Source organism: Benincasa hispida, chromosome 9, assembly GCF_009727055.1.
Source record: "Benincasa hispida cultivar B227 chromosome 9, ASM972705v1, whole genome shotgun sequence".
Lineage (NCBI taxonomy): Eukaryota > Viridiplantae > Streptophyta > Magnoliopsida > Cucurbitales > Cucurbitaceae > Benincasa > Benincasa hispida.
The window spans coordinates 3,999,200-4,023,393 of record NC_052357.1 but is presented as its reverse complement, the minus strand read 5'-3'; the positions used below and the strand labels follow the sequence as shown (position 1 = coordinate 4,023,393).

General features: G+C 36.2%; 5 protein-coding genes and 2 non-coding genes across 10 annotated transcripts in view; 4 read left to right on the top strand and 3 right to left on the bottom strand.

The window, feature by feature from the left end:
- The first annotated feature begins 237 nt into the window (after positions 1-237).
- Positions 238-3,753, top strand: LOC120087164 (cytochrome c oxidase assembly protein COX19-like). Its single transcript, XM_039044068.1, has 4 exons — positions 238-483; positions 1,956-2,044; positions 2,185-2,282; positions 3,340-3,753. The coding sequence occupies exons 1-4, from the start codon at positions 474-476 to the stop codon at positions 3,428-3,430; spliced, it is 288 nt and encodes a 95-aa protein (XP_038899996.1). The 5' UTR covers positions 238-473; the 3' UTR covers positions 3,431-3,753.
- Positions 3,636-8,731, bottom strand: LOC120087159 (tRNase Z TRZ3, mitochondrial-like). The gene is made up of 12 exons (XM_039044061.1): positions 8,262-8,731; positions 8,027-8,116; positions 7,655-7,699; positions 7,489-7,543; positions 7,292-7,335; positions 6,697-7,179; positions 6,346-6,614; positions 6,114-6,261; positions 5,982-6,032; positions 5,129-5,529; positions 4,358-5,036; positions 3,636-4,184 (listed from the first exon to the last, which is right to left on the bottom strand). The coding sequence occupies exons 1-12, from the start codon at positions 8,640-8,642 to the stop codon at positions 3,876-3,878; spliced, it is 2,955 nt and encodes a 984-aa protein (XP_038899989.1). The 5' UTR covers positions 8,643-8,731; the 3' UTR covers positions 3,636-3,875.
- Positions 8,732-9,830: 1,099 nt separating this feature from the next.
- On the top strand, positions 9,831-9,904 carry TRNAN-GUU. Its single transcript has one exon. It is a non-coding gene; the product is annotated as a tRNA-Asn (tRNA).
- Positions 9,905-9,982: 78 nt separating this feature from the next.
- Positions 9,983-10,056, top strand: TRNAN-GUU. Its single transcript has one exon. It is a non-coding gene; the product is annotated as a tRNA-Asn (tRNA).
- A 76-nt stretch (positions 10,057-10,132) lies between these two features.
- Positions 10,133-12,153, top strand: LOC120087162 (photosynthetic NDH subunit of subcomplex B 3, chloroplastic). The gene is made up of 6 exons (XM_039044067.1): positions 10,133-10,455; positions 10,535-10,645; positions 10,731-10,787; positions 11,457-11,519; positions 11,703-11,765; positions 11,870-12,153. Exons 1-6 carry the CDS (start codon positions 10,243-10,245, stop codon positions 11,954-11,956), a joined length of 594 nt encoding a protein of 197 aa, XP_038899995.1. The 5' UTR covers positions 10,133-10,242; the 3' UTR covers positions 11,957-12,153.
- A 2,065-nt stretch (positions 12,154-14,218) lies between these two features.
- On the bottom strand, positions 14,219-16,493 carry LOC120087161 (aquaporin TIP2-1-like). The gene is made up of 3 exons (XM_039044066.1): positions 16,299-16,493; positions 15,883-16,133; positions 14,219-14,849 (listed from the first exon to the last, which is right to left on the bottom strand). The coding sequence occupies exons 1-3, from the start codon at positions 16,423-16,425 to the stop codon at positions 14,481-14,483; spliced, it is 747 nt and encodes a 248-aa protein (XP_038899994.1). The 5' UTR covers positions 16,426-16,493; the 3' UTR covers positions 14,219-14,480.
- Positions 16,494-17,972: 1,479 nt separating this feature from the next.
- LOC120087160 overlaps positions 17,973-24,194 on the bottom strand; it is a 21,717-nt gene continuing 15,495 nt past the window's right edge. For 3 of the 4 annotated variants that reach the window (XM_039044062.1, XM_039044065.1, XM_039044064.1), the window contains 6 exons: positions 19,514-19,626; positions 19,366-19,431; positions 18,901-18,991; positions 18,701-18,768; positions 18,507-18,544; positions 17,973-18,359 (listed from right to left, as the gene is read on the bottom strand). In XM_039044062.1, the coding sequence (XP_038899990.1) occupies positions 18,173-18,359; positions 18,507-18,544; positions 18,701-18,768; positions 18,901-18,991; positions 19,366-19,431; positions 19,514-19,626 (563 nt within the window). In that variant the 3' untranslated portion in view covers positions 17,973-18,172. The remainder of the gene's footprint in view (positions 18,360-18,506; positions 18,545-18,700; positions 18,769-18,900; positions 18,992-19,365; positions 19,432-19,513; positions 19,627-24,194) is intronic. The other variant, XM_039044063.1, reaches the window with a different exon arrangement.

Here is a 24,194-nt window from a genome sequence, read left to right as displayed (position 1 = left end):
AATACTTGGAGGATTAAATAGTAAAAGACCATTTATTTTCTTAAAAATATGAACTTCACTGTGATATTTATGAAAAATTGAAAAGTTCAAGATATAAATGTATTATTAGATTATAATCGAGGGCTATAGCCTATATGCTTAGAAACCCCTAGAAGATAATAGTGTAGCCTTAGAAACCCCTAGAAGACAATAGTGTATATAGGGCTGGATTCTTTTTCAATTGGGCCTTTTCATGCCAGCGTCGGCCCAGATTAATCCATAATACCAATTTTGCCCCTTTCGTTCAAAGCAGCCGCATTTCATGCCGCCACCCGCTGCAGAGCTTCCTCTATGATTTTCCCGGCCGGCTTCAGGGTAGTTTATCTCGACCCACTAGCATATCTGCGGCGCTGATCATTCAAGCTATTTTGCGACTTGGAAGTCCGTATGAGACGAATGATATTTTCCATTTCGAGCTATCGGGAGTTTCCACAATGAGTGCAGGTACTCTACGAATCCCGAGGGCGAGAGAGAGAGAGAGAGCGTGATTTTTTTCTTTCTTCTTTTGTGGTTGAGTTTATGTTAGTTTCGAGGAAGAGAGGGATTCGATTGGTTGAGTGAGTTGAGATTTTCGATTGTTGACGGTAAATTTATAAAGTCCGATCAGGGATTCTTTTTTCGGACATCAAACTCATTTGGAAAATGAATAAATTTAAAGATAGCTGCGTATGCTGCAGAATTTCACCTCTAAATGAGGGGTTTCTATCAATTGATTAAACCCTGGTTTTGATCAATTTGTTTGTAGAAGAACTACAATGTACTATTGTGCACTTTTATTTCCTCTGTGTTCTACCTATCAGATGGGTGGAACTTTGAACATTAACACTTCGAAGTAAGGTTGGTTGATCTTGGTTTTTGAATTTCGTTTGTTTTACGTCTCTTATTCTTCAACGTAGAAAGGCTTTAGTTCTTTACTTGATGACTGGAACTTTTAGGTTTGAGAGAATCAGAATATCTTGTTTCATTCACTGAAAAGATATATATATATACAAGAGTACATGAGTGACCTGATTCTGGAAAAAGATAATAAATGACACTAAACTAAAGATATTTACAATAACACGATAATACTAAAGATATTTACAATGACTAAAGAGAATGAATTGAAAGGAGACTGCATGTTTTTTCTTTTTCTTTTTCCTTGTCGCGTACCATCAGTCATGCAGAAAGTTGTCAGTTGCTTAAACATGTTCACCAGATTTTTAAGGTACACAAATGACTGGTAGCTATCATTCAGTCCATTCATTTCATTCTTAATGGGGCTCTGAATTATTCAGATATAGTTCTTTTTTTTAGTTTAGCTTTGTATCTTAGGCAATGATTGTCATCATTTGTCTTACATCTTTATTTGAAGTTTCCTGATCTGTGAAAGAACTGTTTAAAATTGATTCTGACATGCAAATTACATTTACCTTTGTGAATGATATTCATATTACTTGGAATTAGTGAACTCTAGAAGACTAGTTTGCCCATCTTCGGTATAGTCTTTTTCTTTCAGTTTTTGTTGATGTAGTGGCGATTGGTAGTCTCAGATGATACTGAATTGGTATAGTAGAAGTTGAATCGAGTTGTAAGGCAATCAATTATAACGTGATTTGGATTGTAAATTTGGTGGGTTGTATTTTACCATGCTATATATGAATCATGTGAACCATTTCTTATACTGAACATGGTATTAGATGAAAATGTAGAAGTGAGATACTAACATTTCTATTCTAAGAAAAGAGTCCACCAAGAAAAGTTATAATTAAAAGCCTAAAATTCTTTGGTGGTGCAAAGAGGTTAACCATTTCGTTTTTAATTTAAAGTATTTTCTTAATTTGCTAATTACAATTTTATAAACGTGCATAGAATGTGGTTATATTTTCTTTTTCAGCTAATTTGAATTAGTGAGAGCTATTGTGATCTTTATGCAGGTGGTTCATTTGGAGGGAATAGAGGACTGCGACCGGTACCCCCAGAGAAAGGAGTCTTCCCTTTGGATCATATGCACCTCTGCGACCTGGTATTTATTTATTTTTTTTCTTTTCTTTTCTTTTTCTTTTTTAGCAATATAGTCGTTACTAGAATATATGATTTTTGGGATAGTTTTTTGAGGTACTTTGTTTTCATTGCTTGTTCTATGATGCATGAGCTTTATTGCAGGAGAAGAAAGAATACCTCCATTGTCTTAAAACCTCTGGTCACCAATCTGAAAAATGCAGGCATTTATCAAAAAAATACCTTGAATGCCGTATGGAAAAGTAAGACTCTTGATCTTTTATATTATGTTTTGTATAACAAAAGTTGCTTGGCTTTCTCTAGATTCATAAAGTTTTGTTTCTGAGAAGCTGTGTTATTTATTATACAATGTATTGGTCATCCTTCATTCCTTAAATTTTACACACCATGATTCCACTATTGGCTGAAATGGCAGCACTAATAAACCTTCCCACCAAATACCAATTCTAGTAGAACAGAAAGTGTTTATCATTGTAATATACTGATATAATCTCAAGTTGCATTTGGATACTTAATGTGGCTCTACCAAAAGTAGGTGCATGGTTAAATATTTAAAAGCTTTTATCATGCCAAAATAAATTATGCTAAAGTCTCTGATTAAGGAATAAGGATGGCCAACATAAACGCAAAAAGTAAAAAGGAAATTCAGTTTTACTATTGTTAAAATGGTATAAGTTGCTAAAAGTTCCACTTTCAGAGCCCTGCAGTTTCCGCAGCGCCAGCAGACAGCTAACCAAATTCCTAATAAAAGATGCCAGCTTTCCCTTGCTTATCTAGCTCAGCTACGGGCCAAGGGCCAACTAACTCATATGCCCTGAAAACTTGGAGTGAACCTTTCCATCCTTTTCTAACCAGTTCTATACTCTCCCTTCAATTTATAACTCTGCCCCTGCATTCCCTCAGCCAGATTTTCACTCTCCCAGGGTAAAACGGATTAGGGGACTAGCAAACGGGTTTAGAATCGGTTGAAGTAATGTTATGCCCATTGGTCAAGTGCAAATGGGAAGGTAACTGGAAATAGAATGTATGTTTCATTTCTTTATATTATGACAAATAAGGGGGACGCACTCATTGTGATATTATTATGTATACTGCCCACCAAAATAATATCTTGAGTTACAATATCACGGTGTTGCACTGCGGGTTTTAACTCCTATCACCAAATGCCATGCAGATTGGTGGAAGTTTTTCTCTGCTACTCATTTAGTTTTTGATTCGTACCAACTTTGTTGTTTCCTATTTTACATAGCTCAGTTGTATGAGTACGGTTATTAATCACATTTCATTGGAATATTGCAGGAACTTAATGGCAAAGCAAGACATGACGGAACTAGGATTTGGATATTTGAGCCAGGCCAGTTTGTCTGGTGATAAATTGGAACAGGTCTAAATTGTTCAGCCATAGATAACCGTGGTCAAAATTTTTATTTAGTCACTGGGTCAAGTTATCAACTTAGTTCCTACGGTTTGAAGGAAGGGAAAGTGATTTTTCTTAATGTATTGTCCTTAATCAAAGTACTAATCTTGCCGGTTTTAATTTCATCTTTAATTTCATTCAATAGGCGGTTACACTACACTTTGATTATTCTCTCATGTAGTTTCAAAGGTTTTCTTTTTCTCCCATTCTTGTATGTATACATGCAAATTTCTGAACAGTGCCCTTTTTGACTTGTTTACATCTCCTATGTAATATCAATTTTTCAATCTTAGGAGCAACTTTCAGCTACATCTGGTGCATTCCATGACACAGTGGCTTAAATTACAAGTAAATATTGACCTTCAAAAGAATGAATTTGGCCTATGTCAATTGAAACTAAATGTTTTCTCCTAACTGTCTAAGACTCCATAGTGACAATATCATCAGATTCGTCTACCATCATCTCATTTCTGAAAAGGAGTTTCAAGTAGGGGAGGACCTTAGGAAGTACTAACAAATCTGCCACATTAACACTCATCAAGTCAAATGCAATGCACGTCTTGTGCATATGTCTCTCATCGACCACAGGAATTTTTGGGTATCTTTGGCTGAAATGCGTAAGGATGATTCGATATGCTCCAGCGGAGTTCCCTATGTCTATAGCTTCTGAAGTTGTGCTGTGGTTTTTTGCCATGGCCTCATCCACCAAACTGTCCTCAAAAGTAGCCTGTAACAACCCAAAAAAACTGCATGTAAGGTGTTCCGTCCTCTTACCATGTTCTTGTAAAATGAGTTGATAAAAGCATTCATATATCTGTTAGAATAAGGATGAAAAAGATCTGAAAAGAAAGTAATTACTACAAATATAGCAAGATTCAATATAGGGGTTCTAAAACTTGCCTCATGTATAAGAAGTGTCGCACCACGAGATGCTTCCATCAGCTCGGGACAAGGTCGAGTGTCACCCGAGTAAATGATCTTCCACCCAGGTATGACTTTTCCATCCAAATTAACCCTTTCAGCAGCCTTTAAGACAACACCATAAGCCTGTGGACAGTGCACAACTGGGAAGCTAACTAAAGCTTCCAGACCAGCTTCATTCAGAACTTTATTCAAGCATTTAAGAAGTGGCATGGCCACGCTGATATCAACTGGGCTACTAGGACCCTTCCAGTAGCTCTGCATACGAGATCCTTTGACGAATAAACTAGACGCGGTTTTCTGTTCGATGGCTCCACCTATCAGTGTGCTGCTTCCATATGTGGAACTGGTGGTACTTTCTGAGGGCAACTTTTCAATTTCTGAAGCAACATTCTGAAAAGCTTCCAATGATGCTTGTGTTGTGTGCTTACAATCAAGGAACTGCATATCTAAATCTTCTAATCTTTGGTATGCATCCAAATATCTTTTAAGTTGTCTTGGCCCGATTACTAGTACAGGTTCATGGGGGACTTCCTGCAACAAATCACGCCGTAGAGCAAGTATTCTGGCCAGTCCAGTGTGATGGTCTGCATGGATGTGAGAAATCCAAATACATCTTAGGCTCCTCACAGCAGCATCAGCACCCTCTACTCCATATCTGTAAATCAATTTGTAACAATGGCTACGTATTAGAAGGAAGAGAAATCAAATTACACAAAATGAAACCGAAGAAAGTGCGACCGCAACTACCTTCTTTTAAGCTGACCCAAGGTTCCTTCGCCACAATCTAAGAGCATACTTCCTTTCGAGAAAAGATTAATGTAAATAGAACTGACATTTCTGTACTTGGATGGCTGGGACGACCCTGTACCAAGAAGAACAATTTCCAAGTCATCTCTCCTAATATTTTCCAGACAACTTGGAACTTTATTCTCATCGAGCCATGGTTCTTCAACCATTGCATTATTATCTTCAACAGGAGTTTTCTCATCTGTTTCAGCAGAACCCTGCCAAAGCTGACTAACGTGATCAACAGCATCCACAATCTCTGGTATCTCAGAATGCAGAGCATTGATAATCTCTGACATAGTTTCCTGACTAGGAATACTAGATCGATCCAATCCAAGTTGTGCATAGGGGCGCAAGGTGAACTGTTTCACGAACAACATTATTGTTAAATAACTTGCATCACCGAGTAGAAAATCTTGTTGCCAAACATTCAGACACGAGCACACCAGAATCACCATGCATAACAAGTGGATGAAGGACAAGAAAAAAGGGATACATCCCTGGATGGTAAGCATATCTTATATGCCGACCTAAAGAACAACTGTGGTTTCACATCGATGCATATTATGAATGTTAGAACAGATATCCAATGAACAAAACAACTTGTCCACCACTGGTCAACTAACTTGGTGTTTCATTCTACTATTGCTTCAGTTTCATACTACCACCTTGACTACAAGCACACATGTTTAATCTGCTCTAAATGTAAAAGTTAAAATGATTTCACGGAGTTCACTAATTAAAACAGCAGCAGTTAATCATTTTGTTGGTCAATAACAAGAATGACACACTTAGCTAATCCATCGTCTCATACCTTTAGAAGATTTTCAGCTAATGTGCTTTTGTAATGATTTGATACTTCTATCTGGTACAGGAAGATCAATGGCAAAGTTAGTTATTTTACAACTAGAGAAATTCTAAGACCACCAAAGATATTACAACAAACCTCAGTTGAGGCACAGGAATCTGATCCTGGGATAGTAAGCTGTTGATGGGACAAGAAGCCTGGGGCTGGAAATAATTGAGGACACAAATGATTAAGCCTTGCAGCAATTTTTGCGCTGGATCTTAGAATTGGAATTGCAACATTCTTTCTGCATAAAAATCAAGTGAGAATGAGAATTTTCTATATATGCGAGCAAGAGCAGAAAATCCATGTCAAGAAGAAAAAGACTCACCTATCATGGCCAGCCATGATGTGTTGGGCTGACCCTAATCTCTTCACCCATTTCTGGTAATTGGGACTACTAAGGATAGAAGCAGGACTAAGATGAATAACACATGTTACCACCTTACCAGTTTCAGTCTCATCGCTCAAGAAGTCTTCATAATAGGGTTTCAGAGATTGCAAAGCCATCAACTCTGACAAATGAGATTCTGTTGGACAATCAACAAGTAACACAACTGGACCAGGAACTGAGGGGCCAAGGACATCACTTGGATGAACCTAACTTGAGTAAAAAATCAGTGGATTAAGACATAGCATTTAACACCTTATTGGTATAAAGTGATATAGCTACTGATCCTACCATGATATTTTGGCGATCTGACATCACTGAATTTCCAAGTTGTAACTCACGATATTTTGGCCCAGGTTTAAGACCAAATGCAGCTGCTTTTGATGGATCAAACTTCCCCTTAATCTCAGGAAGTTCACATACATATACTACAGACATGTCACCTGGCTTTACTGTAGATGAAGTTTTGGTTGTTGAACTTCTAGCTTCAGAATCATGGTTTCTTCTTTCTTCTTGAGTCCAGCCCATGTCATCTTCATCGAACAGCTGGAACCCTCTATTTGACCTTGGATGTACCAAAATTGCCGATATCTTGACTACCTCATCATCAACAAGGACAATGGGATCACAAAACTTACTCAATTCATGGACAGCATCCACGTCTGAACTAAGTGCAGGTCCAAAGCTCCGTGTGTGAACCATGGCAGCATTTGGTATGAAAGACTTCATTGCATCAACTAAATACTTCAAATCAGAAGGACCCCAGACATTGACCTTCATAGAATAGAAACTACAGTATAAGTTAGAACAAGCATAACAGCTCGTTCATTTTAAATTACTTCAACTCGAATAATTTGATAATGTATTAAGTAAACATTATACTCACAGACATTCCAACTTCTCCAATGCCAGCCAGAGTCAGCAACAAACCTGCAAGGAAAATTATAAAGCTCAGGAGGTCACGAATTCAAACTTAGTAATATTATCTTATCTTCAAGCAAATAATCCAATAGAATTACATGTGCTAATAGAAAAAAGTACCAAATCAAAACAAAACCATATCTAATCACCCAACAGACATACCAGGAAGTCCACCAGCAGTCTCTGAACATACGCGGGAAAGGAATATGTGATCTATCTAGAGGAACGACCGATAAATTATCAAGGTTCAGAATACAGGGACAATCAAATTATAGAAGACTAAACCTGAAATTCAGAGATAAATGATAAACTTTTCAAAATAGAATACCTTGGATAACTTAATCTTATGTTCCGTGCAGAATCGTTGCAACCCCTGTAATAGGAATGACATAGAATGTTTAAACGATTCAACAGGAAGTCTCGTGAATACATTGTATCCCAACAATGTAAAATGAGTAACCATAAAACTATAATCATATAGCTCAAGAAAACATAATGTAAGCGTTAATCAACCCCACTGGATCTTTCTTTAATAATAACAAGAAAACAAAACTAAAAACAGCAGTGAAGGAGTTCATTTTTTAACAGAAGTGTAAGTTAGAAGTTAGAACACGGTGCCCAGCACGTCAATTCTCTGTTAAAAACCATGAAAATCATGGCATGAGCCTAATGGGTAGAGAAATTAACATTCCATTGGTACCTCTCCAGCATTAAAAATGAATCTCTGTTTATCGAAGAAAAGCAAGACCGAAGGCGACGTATCTTGAGTGTCCATTCCAGTTCCCAGTATCTATATGGGGGAAAAAAAGTATCAAAAAAAATTCAAATAGAACTTCGATTAACCGTTGAAACCAAACCCAATTGAAAAATCAAAACCACGAACTAAAAAAATAAAAAATAAAAAATAAAACCCCAAAAAGCAAACCCAATACAACCTGCACGTAAGAAATCGTATTGGCGGGATTCAACTTCCTAACTTTAAGCTGGAGATTCTTTTTGGGCAAATCACTTTTATCTCTGCCCTCTGCCCTCCTCTTGTTAAACCCAAAAGACGTAGCTTCAGTCTCCTCCATAGGCACCGACTTCTCTTTCCCTTTGGTCTCTCTCAAACTGCTACTGTTTCTCCGTTTGAAATCGAGAGAGGGGGGAGCGGCGGTGCTACGACGGCGTTTTGGTGAAGAAGAGGCGAGAACGGTGAAGAGAAAAGGGGATTTGGGAGAGTATAGAGAAGGAAAGAAGGGAAATTTAGAAGGAGATAGAGCAGGAGAAGAAGAGAGGAAGAGGAAGCGGAGACTTGAAAGATGCGGCAATGGCATTGTGTAATGAAACTCTGGGCCTCATTTACAGAGCCAGGGGTTTAAGCAGGTTTCTAGTAGAAAGGAACGAGAGAGATGTACGGATACGTCGGCTCCATTGGCCATTATCCTCTCCAATCTAATCCAATCCATATTAAGGCCCACTAATCAGGGTTTACGTCGTTCTTAAAGCCCACTAATTTTAAATTTCAATGGTAAACTTTAACAACGGATGTGGTTATTAACACACTTACATGTCAATTGAGTTATCTTCGATTTAACATAACTTTACTTTCTATTTATATAGTATATATATATATATTAATATATAATAATATATATATAATATATATATATATATATATATATTATCCCAACTTTGGATTAAATAATATATTTCAACGATATAAAAATTTGTTTGAGTATAAAATTTTAATGCCCATCATCTCTTAGAATATGCAAAAGGCAATTTAAATCATGAACTTGGTAGTTATTTACTTATTTTTAAAGAGAAATATTCATTTATACCTCTAAATTATCTGGCTTATGTCAATCGAAATCCTGAAGTAATAATTTGTAACAATTAAAACTATACATTGTGTTTCGTTTGGATAAATATTGTGAGAGACTTATCAATTAACCTACAAATTCTTATAAGTGAACCAATTTACATTATTTTAGAGATTTTCTTTGAAAATCATTAAAACATCTCTTTTAATCATCAATGTTGTTTATTCGACACTTGAAAAAGTCCACACGTGTGTAGAAAATCATGCATATATGATTCACTTATAACAAATTTAAGTTTGATTTAAACAATCGCGTGTCTCCCTCGATGTAACCAATGTGTGCAAGAGGTTGTATATTGGTTTATAAATTTTCAAGATATTATTTTTTTATCTTAGGATTTTGAATAATATGTTTAGAAGGTCAAAATTTTTAATTTATATTAAATAATTATATGACATTATAAATTTAAAAAATTATATCATCCTTAAAGTTAATTTTATAATTTAAAAATAATAATAAGGTAATTAAAATACATTTTAAAAACTTAGAAACCAAACACATTTATTCTTAAAAATTAAAAAAAAAAAAAAAAAAAAAAAAAAAAAAAAAAACCCACACTACTTGGATCAAAAAAAAAAAATTCCTTAAGCTTTTTATATTAATAGATTATATAATTTTAGAATATCTTTAAATAAGCAAGCTGGAATAGCTCAGTTGGTTAGAGCGTGTGGCTGTTAACCACAAGGTCGGAGGTTCAAGCCCTCCTTCTAGCGATTTTTTTATTATTATTTTCGTTTGTATTCTTTTAAAAATATATTACAAAAAGTTATTTGAAATTTAAAGTTTCGTGTGCTGGAATAGCTCAGTTGGTTAGAGCGTGTGGCTGTTAACCACAAGGTCGGAGGTTCAAGCCCTCCTTCTAGCGTTTTTATCAACATTTTTCCTTGTTATTTCTTTTTTGGGCAATCTTCAAATCTGTTCATTTCACTTACTCATAAGGCCATAACGATCGACGGCGACAACAGATAAGGGCACAAAGAACCACACAAAACAACCATCATGATTTACCTTTCATTGAACACTTCATTTCTTCAATCCCCAATTTCCCAAAATGGAGGCTCTCCATCTGGGTTCATATCGTTTATCATCTTCATCTTCCTTTCGCTCCTTCAACTACATTACAAGTTCCTCCCAAACCCTCAAACGCTTTCGCCCTCTAAGTTTCCGTAGAGCCCACATCAGAGCTGTTGGCACTGTTCCACAGAATCAATCTGAAACCACTGACCCTGAAGAGCCTCCGGTTGTCGATTTCGCTTTCGTTAATGTAAGTTGTAATGTCCAATTTTAGGTTTTTTTTTTTTTTTTTGGGTGGATTTCCAAGTATGATTGTGTGTTTTTTTCAGTCTGTGTTGCTTCCTGATGGAACCCCAGATGTGCACTTTCGTCGAGCATGTGGTGGGCAAAAACTTAGAAACATAATGTTGGATTCCAATATTGAGTTGTATGGACCTTATGTGAGTTTCCCAGTTCATTAACTTGATGAGACATTTGGGTTTTCAATTAGTTTTGATTATCATATGGTTTGATGTTCTTTTGCAGTCGAGATTTCTGTTGAACTGTGCTGGTGGAGGCACCTGTGGGACTTGTATGGTGGAGGTGACTTTACTGCATTGGATCATGTTTTCAACAGGATTGGGCCTAAATGTCCGGATGACCCATCCTCAGCCCTAAATGATGAATCACTCGTCCCAAAAATAAATAAAATTTAACTTTCTGCTTAATTTAAAGCACACTATCGTGTTTTATATAGTATTACATTAGGATAAATATATCTATCATAGCCTTAACACAATGATCATGCGTATCGCGATATTCATTTTTCTCCACTCTATTGCAATATTCATGGCGAAAGCACAGCAAACCACGAGAAAAATGAATATCGTGATAGACATGGAAGTTAGGGTTATGATAGATATAGCCATCCCTAATGCTATACTACATAAAACACGGTAGTGCGCTTTGACGTAAGCAGAAGGTCATATTTCATTTATTTTTTAGGGACAGGTCATAATCATTTAGGAGATAAGAATGGGTCATCCGTATAAAAATACACTTCTATCAATACCCTTTTCATTTCCACTTTCTGAATCTTTGTTTATTTGATCATTATGGTAAAATCATTCAGTTCATGACTTGGATGTGACATAGAAGTTAACAAAGTTCAAAACTTGGTGCTATGACCATTAGAAAGTGAAACAAATGAAGAAGGAATTCATTCTTAATGTTCTGCTACAAGTCTTCTGAATGAAATGTTTACCATTTCAGATCATTGAAGGGAAAGAGTTGCTGAACTCTCGCACAGACATAGAGAAAGACAAACTTAAAAGGGTAAGAATACAGATGCCATTGGCATTAATCTGACAAATCAAAACGAGTCAATAACTATGGACACTGTCATGCAGATGTCAAGTCCATTTGTATTTTTCATTCAATTCCTTTGAACATCGTTTCGTAGCCGAATCAAACGATAGCTCGAGGATAAAAGTATAATGATTTTGTTTTCATATACAGAAACCCAAAAACTGGAGACTAGCTTGCCAGACCACTGTGGGGAAACCAGATTCCAGAGGGATGGTAATTAGTTGAAGTTTGATGGATGATGTTGTTGAATAGAACAGTCTCAGTTTCTTCTTTTCACAAAAATTGATGAGTTTATTGTTTGTTTTCTTTGGATGTAGCTTGTTGTTCAACAGTTGCCCGAGTGGAAAGCTCATGAATGGGGTTATGAAAAAGTAGAGATTTCAGAGTCATCTGAGTCTGCATAATTTAACTCTTTTATTTTATTTTTGACCCATCAGAGTCAGCTGATCAGAAGATTGAGCTATGGACATTAACTCATCCACTTTGGAGCCTACAAAGACAAGCTCCTTGCCCCATTATTCAATAGTGTAATTATTTCTTGTTTATTTAATACAGTTTGTTATTTTTTTGGGCAATAAATGGAAGATTTGGTATTTGACTATCTGTATGAGATGCAACTAACATAAGCTTGAGATATTATATTTTTTTTACTAAAACCAACCGTTCAAATCACTATTCCTTATATTATTGAATTAAAAAAAAAAAAAGAAAAAAAAGAAAAAAAAAGAAGAAAAAAAAGATTAGCATGATACAAGGAGTGAGCTTCAGTATCTCGATAATCCCTTAAACTAAAGGGAAATTGCATCGAGTAGCAAAATATACCTGTGTATTTGCAAGCGTGGCTCCAGTTTTTTAAGTTTGCATCTATAGCAAAATTCTCCTTCTTTGTTAAGAATTCCTCCACCGATGCATAACCAACATCTCCTCCTCTCTTCCCGATGTTGTCCCACCACTGCTGCTTCTTTTTCTTAAGCCCATTTTCTGCTCCTTTTTCTTCTTCCCGAAAATCGCATTCCACTGTTGCTTATTCTCCTAAGGTCATTTTCAGGCTTAGATTATCGGAGAAGAACAAATTCAAGTTGAATTAGGGTCAGAATCGGTGCAACTATAAGAGAATTTCAAAACCATGAAGGATCATATAGATCTCGATTCACACATGAAGAAGCCAATCGGAAGGAGAAGAAGCAGAGTAACAGCAGTGGATTTACGAACTTTGCTATATTTACTTAGAAGGCTCTTAAATTTAAAACACTTCACCGGTAATTTTTAATTGTATATCAATAGTATATCATGTCTATCAATAGTGAGATCTTGTTCCCAAATTCAAGAAGCCATTCATTTTAAGAACACAACGATGAGAAGATTTCGATAGTCAAATTAGAATTATAACATATAAAATCATTAGCAACTGGTATAAGATAACAATCAATGTTAAAGCATAATAATTATCAAATAGTAATTAGACTGTAATTAGATAGCAATCGGTATTATTAATAATCATGATCAAATAGTAATCAGACAACAATCAAATAGCAATCAATATCATATAGTAATTAAATAACAATTAGATAACAATGATACAAATTATGACAATTAGACAATAATCAAATAAGAATCAATATCAAATAGCAATCCAACGGTAATTAAACAATAATAAGATAATGATTGGTACCATTCACAACTAGTATCACATAGTAATCAGACAGCCATTAGATAACAATCGATATCATCGGCCATGAGTATCAAATAGCAACTAGACAGTAATAACTAGACAACAATCGATATCATTGATAATCAGATGGTAATGAATAACTTATTTTGGAGTAGTACATGTGTGTGTTTCATTTTTTTGATATTTTTAAATATTTATTCGTAGTAAACAAGATATCAATAAGTCATTATTTGAAGTAAAACATGATTGTATGAAGTATATAAAAAATAAACAACTTTTGATTAACCAAATGTGTGTGTATTTCAGAAGATTTTTCATTCCAATAATCAATATGTGCATCGGTCAAAATCATATTTAACTTCGTGAAAATTTGATTGTATTGAAATTAGTAAATTCATAACCATTTTCATATCATTATCTATATATATATATAGACAAAATTAAAAGTTTGAAATGAGAATAGATATAAATGTGTAAAAATAATTGAAAAAAGAAAAAAAAAATGATGGAGGTAGTGTTGGTTCGGTGGGATAGATAGAGGATGAGTAAAAATGACGAGGTAGTGGGACAATTTTCAAATGAGAGAGAGATTATTTTGCCAATTTTGCAAAATGAAAAAAATGAAAGACACAAACTCGATTTTTAATAATTATTTAGCTTCTATTGCAACTGCCCTAAACTAAACTAAACAAAGAAGATAGGATTATGGTTTACTTGGCATATTCAATCATAGGCAATCTCTCCTTCAAACTAGGATGTATGATACAATTTGTGGGACCTGTGGCACTTAATTTTTTATGTAGCCATTTTTGGTATTATTAGACATTTATTATGATAAGATAACATGAAAATTTCCAAAACTTTGTCAATTATGTTAACTTTTCAAGACAAACAAATGGGGATACTGACGAATCAACATACATCAACTAGTATCAAATTAGTAGTCTTTATATAACAAGTTAAAATAAAAGAACATGTAAGATTTTAATTGATATAATTAATAGACATGGTAAACATTACACAATGGATCAGTTATTACATCGAAATAATGACGAGAATCCAAAAAAACGAAACCATAAATTAAAGGCATCAAAATACAAATCATTTGCCAGGAAAGAAAGGGCCCAAAACGCAAACCAAAAGAGAAGAAAATAGAGCAAAGGAAGAACAGCAAAAAACAACATTGCTTTTCCTCCTCTTACTGCAGAGGGAACAGAGAAAAACAAGAATAAAAAAGGGCTTAATTTGTTTGGGCCTTAGAAATCGTTTGGAATTGGGCTGGGCCCATAGGCCATAAAAGAGTAAAAGTAGATAAGCCCAGCTAAGCCACCGCCAACCAGCGGCCCAACCCAGTAAATCCAGTTATCATGAAAGTCGCCACTCACCACCGCCGGGCCGAAAGATCGGGCCGGGTTCATCGATCCGCCGGAAAAAGGTCCGGCCGCCAAGATGTTTGCTCCGACGATGAAACCGATGGCAATCGGCGCAATTGTGCCCAAAGATCCCTTCTTTGGGTCTGCCGCCGTCGCATAGACAGTGTAAACCAAACCGAAGGTGGTTACAATCTCCGTCACAACCCCTTCCGCCGCTCCCACGCCGGCGGCGACGCTGTGGACCGGAACCGCCTGCAAGTGCAAAAATGCCCAAACTTTTCAACACATTCAGTTCTAAGGATTTTTGTACAGAGAATTTTAGAAAAAAAAAATGAAATTGGCTTCCTGAGGTCTTTTTTAATTAAAAAAATCGAGTGAAATTATTAAAATGTGCTCGTGCACGTAGAAAATATCATCGCTCTTTTGCACTCTCAATCTCCCTTTTCTTATTCATAGACTACTCTCCTCTCTCACTTTCGCTCACTCTCTTTCTAACTTTCCTCACTCACATATCATTTTTTCCTCTCACATTCAGAGTTAGTACATAGTTTCATCGAAGTTGATCGTACCAAAGAAGGAGGAAAGAGAAAAAAAAGAGTTTGTCGAAATTGATCCGTCAGAGAAGTTGTGATCACACGAGAAGAAGAAGGAAAGAGGAAAAGAAAAAGAAATAAATCTGAAGGACAAATTTTTAACTCCACTCGTCCATAAATTTGTCCATAAAGTCAGTTCAAGTCGTTTTAAAAAATGAGACATTGTTGATTTTGAATCTTTAAAATAAGTATGTTGTGCAATACTTTCTCTAGAGAGTTTTCAGCATTTTTTTTTGTTTCGTTTTTATTTTTCTTTTCCTTTTTAATTTAGAAGTTTTCAGAATTTTTGTTTTGCATATAAGTTTTCAAAACGTCAATTTATTTCTAAAACTTTAAAATGTCAAAATTTTAATATTTTAACAATTATTTTTCTATGTGAGTCTAATTTCTGACCTCAACAATAGTACATACTTGAAGAAATCATGTTCATTTTGACTAATATTTTATAAAAACAAACTGTTATTATTTGTTTTAATGGTAAAACCGTTGAAAATTTTAAATATAACAAAAAAGAAAAAGTTTTTTTAATAGATTGTGAAAACTTTGTGCTATTTTGTTATATTTATAAATAAGCGGGTCATTTTTCTATTTATGAAATAGTTTATTGACGTGTACTATCTTCTTTGAGGTCGGACTCCTTTAGTTATACTAAAAAATTATATTTGAGATATAAAGGTAGTTGAGAAAATTACGAGGCCGCCAGTGACATATTTGAGAAGGTAACAGGCAACAGTGGAGCCAAGAAGCTGAGCAATCCAGTAAAAAATGGTGGTAATTAGGCTGATTTGATCTCCAAGAAGAAGCCCGAATGTCACTGCCGGGTTGACGTGGCCACCAGAGATGTTAGCTCCAACGGAGACGGCAACAAACAAAGCAAATCCATGGCAAACCGCCACCCCAACCAGCCCTGCCGGATCTAGAGCTGCAGATGATGTTATTTTATCTGCAAAAATATAGTTCAATTTAACAATGCGTAGAAAATTAAAATTAAGTCCAAACCTAAACTTGTATTTTTGAAAGTTTGGAGATCAAATAGACACGAACTTCAAATTGCAAGGACTAAACTTATAATTAACAAAAATTAATAGACGGATTTAGAAGAACTGACTGTAGGCAATAGCGGAGCCGACACCGGCAAAAACGAAGAGTAAGGTGGAGATGAACTCAGCAAGATAAGCCTTGCAAGAGCGCAAGCTCAAGGAATCTTGAAAGCTTCCAATGGTGAGCCATGCCATAATTGAGAGATTTTTATCTTGATGAATTCTTTCAAACTTTTCTCTTCTCCCATTTCTTTTCTCCTTCTTATTCCTCTTATATAGACACTACAAACAACTACAAAACGACCTATATGATCACTCGTTTGTCATTCAGGTCATTTTTGTGATATACCCATGTGAACATGTCTCCAAACTCCCTTTTTAACATATTTCCTATGTTGCTGCCATTACAATAATGTGACCGACAATTTTACATAATTGAATGTATAAGAAAGAAACTGATCAAAATTTTCAAATATACATCTAACCATAATTACAAACATGTAAATTTTTTAGCCTCATATAATTAATAGGATAATGGAACCTTAACTATTCAACAATTTCTTCCACTAGAGACCTAGATCAATTACTAGTTTACAATATGAATTTTCATATTTGTGGCTATTTGATCCCTAAATTTTAAAAGGTGTTCAAAAAGCCTAAAACTTACTAGATACTAGATTAAAAACCTAAGGACGTATTAGACATAAAGGTTAAAGTTCAAATATTGTTATATATTTTTTAAAGGGCAAATACGTTTTAGACACACGCTTGAAGGTGAGAACAACCAAATTGAATATAAGTATTATTCATAGCGTGTCTTAACCAACAAGACTACCTCTTTTTTTCATAGTACAATGAAGATAAGGTGATTCAAACTACAGGTCTCTTGGTCGCTACTATACATATGTTGATTTGAATATGTCTAATACTTTTTTTTTTTTGTTAGAATCTTAGCTGTCTTTTGGGAGGGTTTTAAGAGAAATGTGTAGAGGCTCATCAATAATTGGTTCATGTTCTCCATAATCATAGAGCTGAGAGAGAGGAGACTGTAGGAATAGGATGGAGACAAACAAAAGAAGGTGAAGAGTGAAGGCCATGGCAGCTGCAAGATCTGGACCCATTTTGGTCAAGAGATTATTGGTGAGATTTTTAAAAATATATTAGTGGATAAGCCTCATTTTATTTTTAAATATATATGAGTGGATAAGGCTTGTAGAATAATATCTGATCCCATATGGATTCTGTTTATTAGTTGTCATTTGGTATGATATATAAGCCAGGTAGATTTATTAGAACACATTTTTAAACATTTATTCATTTATATATAGTTGTCCACATATAATTATTATTATTTGTTTTTATGGAGTGCACTATGTTTAGTCATTGTAATATGTATGTAGTCCTTTATGTTACAAGCTGAGTGTTGTAAGTGTTTTATTTCGTCCAAATATAATAAACCACTTAAGTATAACATGATTAACTAACACATACCTCAAAAGGTTAGAGGTTTGAATTTTGAATTTTGAATTTAGACACTCCAACTAGTTGTTTGAGCTAAAAATAATAATAAATAAAAATTTACAATTTTACAATTATTGAATGATACATTTCAGATCATTACGATTACTCTTTTTACATGTATATTTCTTTTTTCCTCAAAAATCTATTTCAAATTACACCAAAACATGCATGGTCTAATTTGTAAGTGATTAATTACCCTATATTACAATTAATAATTATAATAGAAGCAAATCCAACATTATTATCGTTATTATACTTCATTTCATCATGTTATATATTTTAAAAAAACCATCATTGATCTCAAATGCTAAGAAGAAAAGAAGTATTGAAGACTAAGTTGAAATAAATACATATAGCTAAATTCTACAAATAGAAGAAATCCTAATAACTTGAAAGATTCTGCTTGGATTTTAGGTAATGATCAATCAACTTGCATATGTTCATCAGGGAAAGGTATGGAAGCACAGCAATGGTAGTATCCATTTTCATCAAATGAAAATCTTTGTGAGAGATGAACTTCACGGATATGATACTCACCCCACTCCTCTGACCCATAATGCTTGAAAATTTCACGAGCATCAAATGAATCAAACTTCTTTTTCTTTTTACTGCTCAAGCATTGCGGTGCCATAAAATCAACCATCACACAGAAATCAAACAATTCAGGATTGTAATCACAGAGATTCGCAAATGGAAGGAACTAGAAAATACACGAAAGAAGAACTAATCAAAGCAAAGTCGAATGAAATCGTTACCTTTTCCTATGTCTTGCATTCATGACAGTAGCGTGCAACTGAATATTGAGAATGATGGAGGGAAAACACTTTAGTATAAGAACATCACATTGTTGAATCAAATCAAATTGCAAAGTAACGAACAAAACATTTTTTATATTTTGAACCTTGATGGCTGAATTGGAACGAAGGGGATTAGAAGTTGTTGAGCCTACCTTTAACTTCTGTTTTGCATCTTTCTCCAGAACAAGTCCAGCTTCAGTAAATGCATTGATAATGACTTCTAAAAAGGCTCAAGGAACTCAAAGGTGAAAAAATGTTTAATTACTCTTAAAAACTTGAACCAAAAGGAATCAGTTAGGATCACTTTCATAACGTAGGATAATTTTTTTAGATAAAACTGTGAAATGGATACGACAAGCACGCAGTAATCTTCCTTCATTACCAATCTCTTCCACAGGAGCATAGAGAACACGGGCTTTGGCCAAAGAACCTCTCATACAATCCTGATATGACAATCATTATTGGGAATCAAATATTTTCAACTTCCATACCATAAAAACATAATTTTCATTGAAAAATAATTACGTAGATGGGTAGTGAAGATGGACAATCAACCAAGTTGATACAATGAAAAATGCTAGCCACCTAGAACATTTCCTAATCAAGAATGCGAGCAAACGAAGTTTGGAAATTATTAAGCATCATTAAAAACACCACTTTCTTTACATATGATAAGTTGTTAGAAGATTCAAAACGAAATAGACATTTTTAATCAGTTTGAAATATGTATTGATCGTGAGTGGACATAGGAAGCATTGCCTTCAATAATCAATAAACAATCAAATAAAATTTGATGCTTGAATTTAAGAGAACTCACCAACCCCTTGAGCCTAATTAGTACTTGCCTATTATCCAAAGCATCCATTATTTTAGAGGAGATACCCTGAAAGAAAAGATGTGTCAGTCACGTACATGCTCTATAAATGTACAGCAAGTACAAATATCCGGCTAGTAAGTTTAATCACCCTTAAAACTTCAGAAGCAGCATCAACTCGGTCCTTGTTCCACAACTTTAACATAAGTACCGTTAGGTGAAATGTATTAGGTTTTATAAATATTGATTTGTCAATTCCCAAGTCTGCAAAGAGCAATACAAATCAGAGAAGTTCTTAGAAGAAAAATGAGAGTGACACTTTCATGGAAGGGGAAGAAAACAATGTTACTCAATGTCCTTAAAGAATACTGATGAAATATAAGAAAAGAGAGACCAACACACAGTTTACGTGGAAATCCTAGAATAAGGAGAAAAACTACGATACAGACCTTTTTCTTATTATTTTTAATTGATATACTGAATACAAGAGAACAGGGTGAATAAATATGTTGAAAATAGGATTTTTACTCTAGGGGTATTTTTGTAATTGCCTCTAACCCTAGGGTTCTCTACAAGTCAATTTATTCACCCTGTTCTCATGTATTCAGTGTATGAGTTTATAATAATAAAAGAAAAGATCTGTATCGTGGTTTTTCTCCCTAGTCTAGGGTTTCCACGTAAATTTTGTGTTTTTTCTCTGTTATTATTTTCATCATGGTATCAGAGCAAAGGGACGAAATCCCAACCATTATGAAAGAAAACCATCCACAATCGCCTTCCGCTGGTGGATCTTCAAGTTTTGATATGCAAACCACTATTAGGGTTGCGGTTAAGGAGTGTTTTCAGGCTGCCTTACCGGATTTAATCTCCGTCGTCCGATTGCAGGCAACCAACTCTTCAGGAAACCATCCGGTTGCAACAGGATCACAGTCGTCGATCAGGAACAGCCCAAGAACGTCGACAAACAAAGGCGTTTCCGACGTGCAGGCGACCGACGAACTTTCGATCGCTCCTCCTCGACTATCTAAGTTTTTGGTCGCCGATTATGGGGTTTCTAACCCTCGAAAAGTTCAGATCGGCAAACCCTTTCAGATCGATGAAACAGCACCGCCTAGGGTTTCATCTTCTACCTCCATCAGAAACACGACCGCGCCGCAGGTGTACTCCCAAGGAGTCGCGACAGGCCCAGTGAGTTATTCCATCCGGCAAGGAGAGCAGAATCTCTCCGATTCTGTTCTCGGTTCGTTTGACCAGAGGGACGAGAGATTTTCCGGCAACCATCTTGAGCAGCACAGCCGATCGGGGCCTTCTCATCTACCGGCAGTCTCTCAGTCGGCTACCAGTGCCCTGCCTGCGACCATGGCGACTCAGTTTCCAGCCGGTTGTAGTTTGGTTCATTACTCCAATGATGTGAGACATCGGTTGGCCTCTTTGCATCAGCAGATTTCAGATACAATGCTTGCAACAAACTTCCCAACTGCCTACTGATCCATGAAAAATCCGGTAAAACTCCGTTATCTATTTGACCCAAATACAATTACAAACTTGGTTTCAATGGGAATTCTACAGGAGTTATGGTTGGGAGAAAAACTGAATGGAGAAGAATTACTTCTTATGGTCCTAGTCAATTCGAAAATGGCTCTAGAAGGTAAGACACAAATTCGGATAATCTGACAAGAGAAATTTCCACAATCCATCCCAGGTGATCCTCAAAGAAGAATCTGGAAAGGGGAGGACTCTTTGCTTATGATCTGCTCTTATCAACAGTATGGAGCCCCAGATTGGCCGGCCTCTTCTATATGCAGCAACTGCAAGAGATATCTGGGAGGCAACCAAGGACTTGTACTCACAACGACAAAACGCATCCCGGTTGTACACTTTACATAAACAAGTCCATGAATGCAAGCAAGGAAACATGACTGTTACGTCCTACTTCAATAAGCTTAGTTTTTTGGCAAGAAATGGATTTGTGCCGGGAGATTATCTGGAACCGCGCACAGGATAGGGCACAGTATTTGAAGCTTGAAGAGGCAAATCGAGTTTATGTGTTTTTGGCCGGATTAAACCCAAAATATGATAGTGTTCGAAGTCGCTTATTGGGACAACGACCTATTCCATCTCTCTGAGAGGTGTGTTCCGAGATTCGTCTAGAAGAAGACTGATCACAGGCTATGAACAGTCCGGTGATAGCCTCTGTTAATGCATCAACCTTTGTCTCAAAAGCGTCCAATTCCGACAGTGACAAAAAGCCCATACCTGTCTGTGAGCACTTTAAGAAGTCGTGGCATACGAAGGACAAATGTTGGAAGCTGCACGGCAGGCCCCCGAACAGTAAGAAACGACAGTCCCATGACAGATCACTGTAAGTGATCCAGTTAGTGAACATTCACAACATCAGTCATTAGCTCATAGTAAGACCAATGTGAATGCCGTCGAAGTAAGTGCCATTGCTCAATCAGGTACATTCTCAGCTCTTGGTCTTGTTAGCATTAATGGCAAGAAACCCTGAATCGTAGATTCAGGGGCCACAGATCATCTCACTAGTTCTTCAAAATTATTTGTTACTTACTGTCCGAGTGCGGGGAATGAACATATCAGAATTGCCGATGGGTCTTTTGCCCCAGTTGCAGGAAAAGGGAATACTTTTCCTCTTGATGGTTTTATTTTACGTGATACTCTTCATGTGCCACAAATATCATATAATCTTTTATCGATCAGTAAAATTACAAGAGATCTGAACTGTAAAGCTATTTTCTCATCAGACTCTGTTGTGTTTCAGGATCAGAAGTCGGGGATGACGATTGACAATGACCGACATGATAGGGGGCTCTACTTTCTTTCTGACGAGACTTCTTATAGGGAGGATCACACCGCTGGTTTTATGTCTTTAAAGTTTTCTACTTCTGAAAATGACTTTATGTTATGACATTATTGTTTAGGTCATCCGAACTTTCAGTATATGAAATATTTATTTCCACATTTGTTTTGCAATATTGATATAGCATATTTAACTTGTGATGTATGCATTTGTGCCAAACAAAGTCGTATTTCGTTTCATTCTCAACCATATAAGCCATCTAGTCCCTTCTCCCTTATTCATAGTGATGTCTGGGGACCATCACAAACCATTACCTCTACTAGTAAACGTTGGTTCGTCACCTTCATAGACGACCATACACGTCTTACTTGGGTGTTCTTACTAGCTGATAAGTCAGAGGTGTCGTCTACCTTTAAACAATTTTATACTATGATTGAAACTCAGTTCCATGCCAAAATTGGGATTTTAAGGAGTGATAATGGACGAGAGTTCTTTAATACCTCTGTTCATGACTTTCTTGTGTCTAAGGGAATTGTTCATCAGAGCTCGTGTGCTTATACTCAACAAAATGGAGTAGCCGAACGTAAAAATCGCCATCTGGTGGAAGTTGCCTGATCTTTAATGTTGTCTGCTACTCTTCCGTCCTACCTATGGGGAGATGCCATTCATACAGCAGCTCATCTCATCAACCGTATGTCGTCTCGTATCCTTGACTTTCATAATCCCTTAGACCTTTTCAAAGAATCCTTAATCTCTCATCCCTCTGGTCAAATGAACCGAGAACAGAATCGGAGAGATTCTACTCTCCTTGCCGGACGGAATAACTCACCGGGCCTGTCGCGACTCCTTGGGTGTACACCGGCGGCGTAGTCGTGTTTCTGATGGAGGTAGAAGATGAAACCCTAGACGGCGCTACTTCATCGATCTGAACTTTTCGAGGGTTAGAAACCCCATAATCGGCGACCGGAAACTCAGATAGCCGAGGAGGAGCAATCGGAAGTTCGTCGGTCGCCTGCACGTCGGAAACGCCTCTGCCTATCAACTTTTGGGCTGTTCCTGATCGGCGACTGTGAGCCTGTTGCAACCGGATGGTTTCCTAAAGAGTTGGTTGCCTGCAATCGGACGGCGGAGATTAAGTCTGGTAGGACAGCCTGAAAACACTCCTTAACCGCAACCCTAATAGCGGTTTGCATGTCAAAACTTGAAGATCCACCAGCGGAAGGCAATTGTGGATGGTTTTCTTCCATAATGGCTGGGATTTCATCCCTTTGCTCTGATACTATGATGAAAATAATAACAGAGAAAAAACACAAAATTTACGTGGAAACCCTAGACCAGGGAGAAAAAACACGGTACAGATTTTTTCTTTTATTATTATAAACTCATACATTGAATACATGAGAACAGGGTGAATAAATAGACTTGTAGAGAACCCTAGGATTAGAGGAAATTACAGAAATACCCCTAGAGTAAAAACCCTATTTTCAACACTCCCCCTCAAGTTGGTGCATAAATGTCGATAAGACCCAACTTGCTAAGACAATAGTCAAAATTTAGTCTAAGCAACCCTTTGGTGAGAACATCTGCCACTTGTTGATTAGACGGAATATAGGGAATACAAATGCTCCTGTTATCCAGTCTTTCTTTAATGAAGTGTCGATCGATCTCTACATGTTTGGTTCTGTCATGCTGAACTGGGTTGTTCGCAATGTTTATTGCAGCTTTATTATCACAGAACAACTTCATTGGAAGCTCCCTGTCTTGGTAAAAATCAGTCAACACCTTATTTAACCAGATTTCTTCACATATTCTCAAATTCATTGCCCTGTACTCAACTTCAGCCTACTCCTCGCCACTACTCCCTGTTTCTTACTTCGCCAAGTAACAAGGTTACCCCAGACAAAGGTACAAATATCCAGAAGTTGACTTTCTATCAATAATAGAGCTTACCCAATCAGAATCTGTATAGGCTTCAATCGTTCTTTTCCCAGATTTTTTAAACATTAAGCCCTTA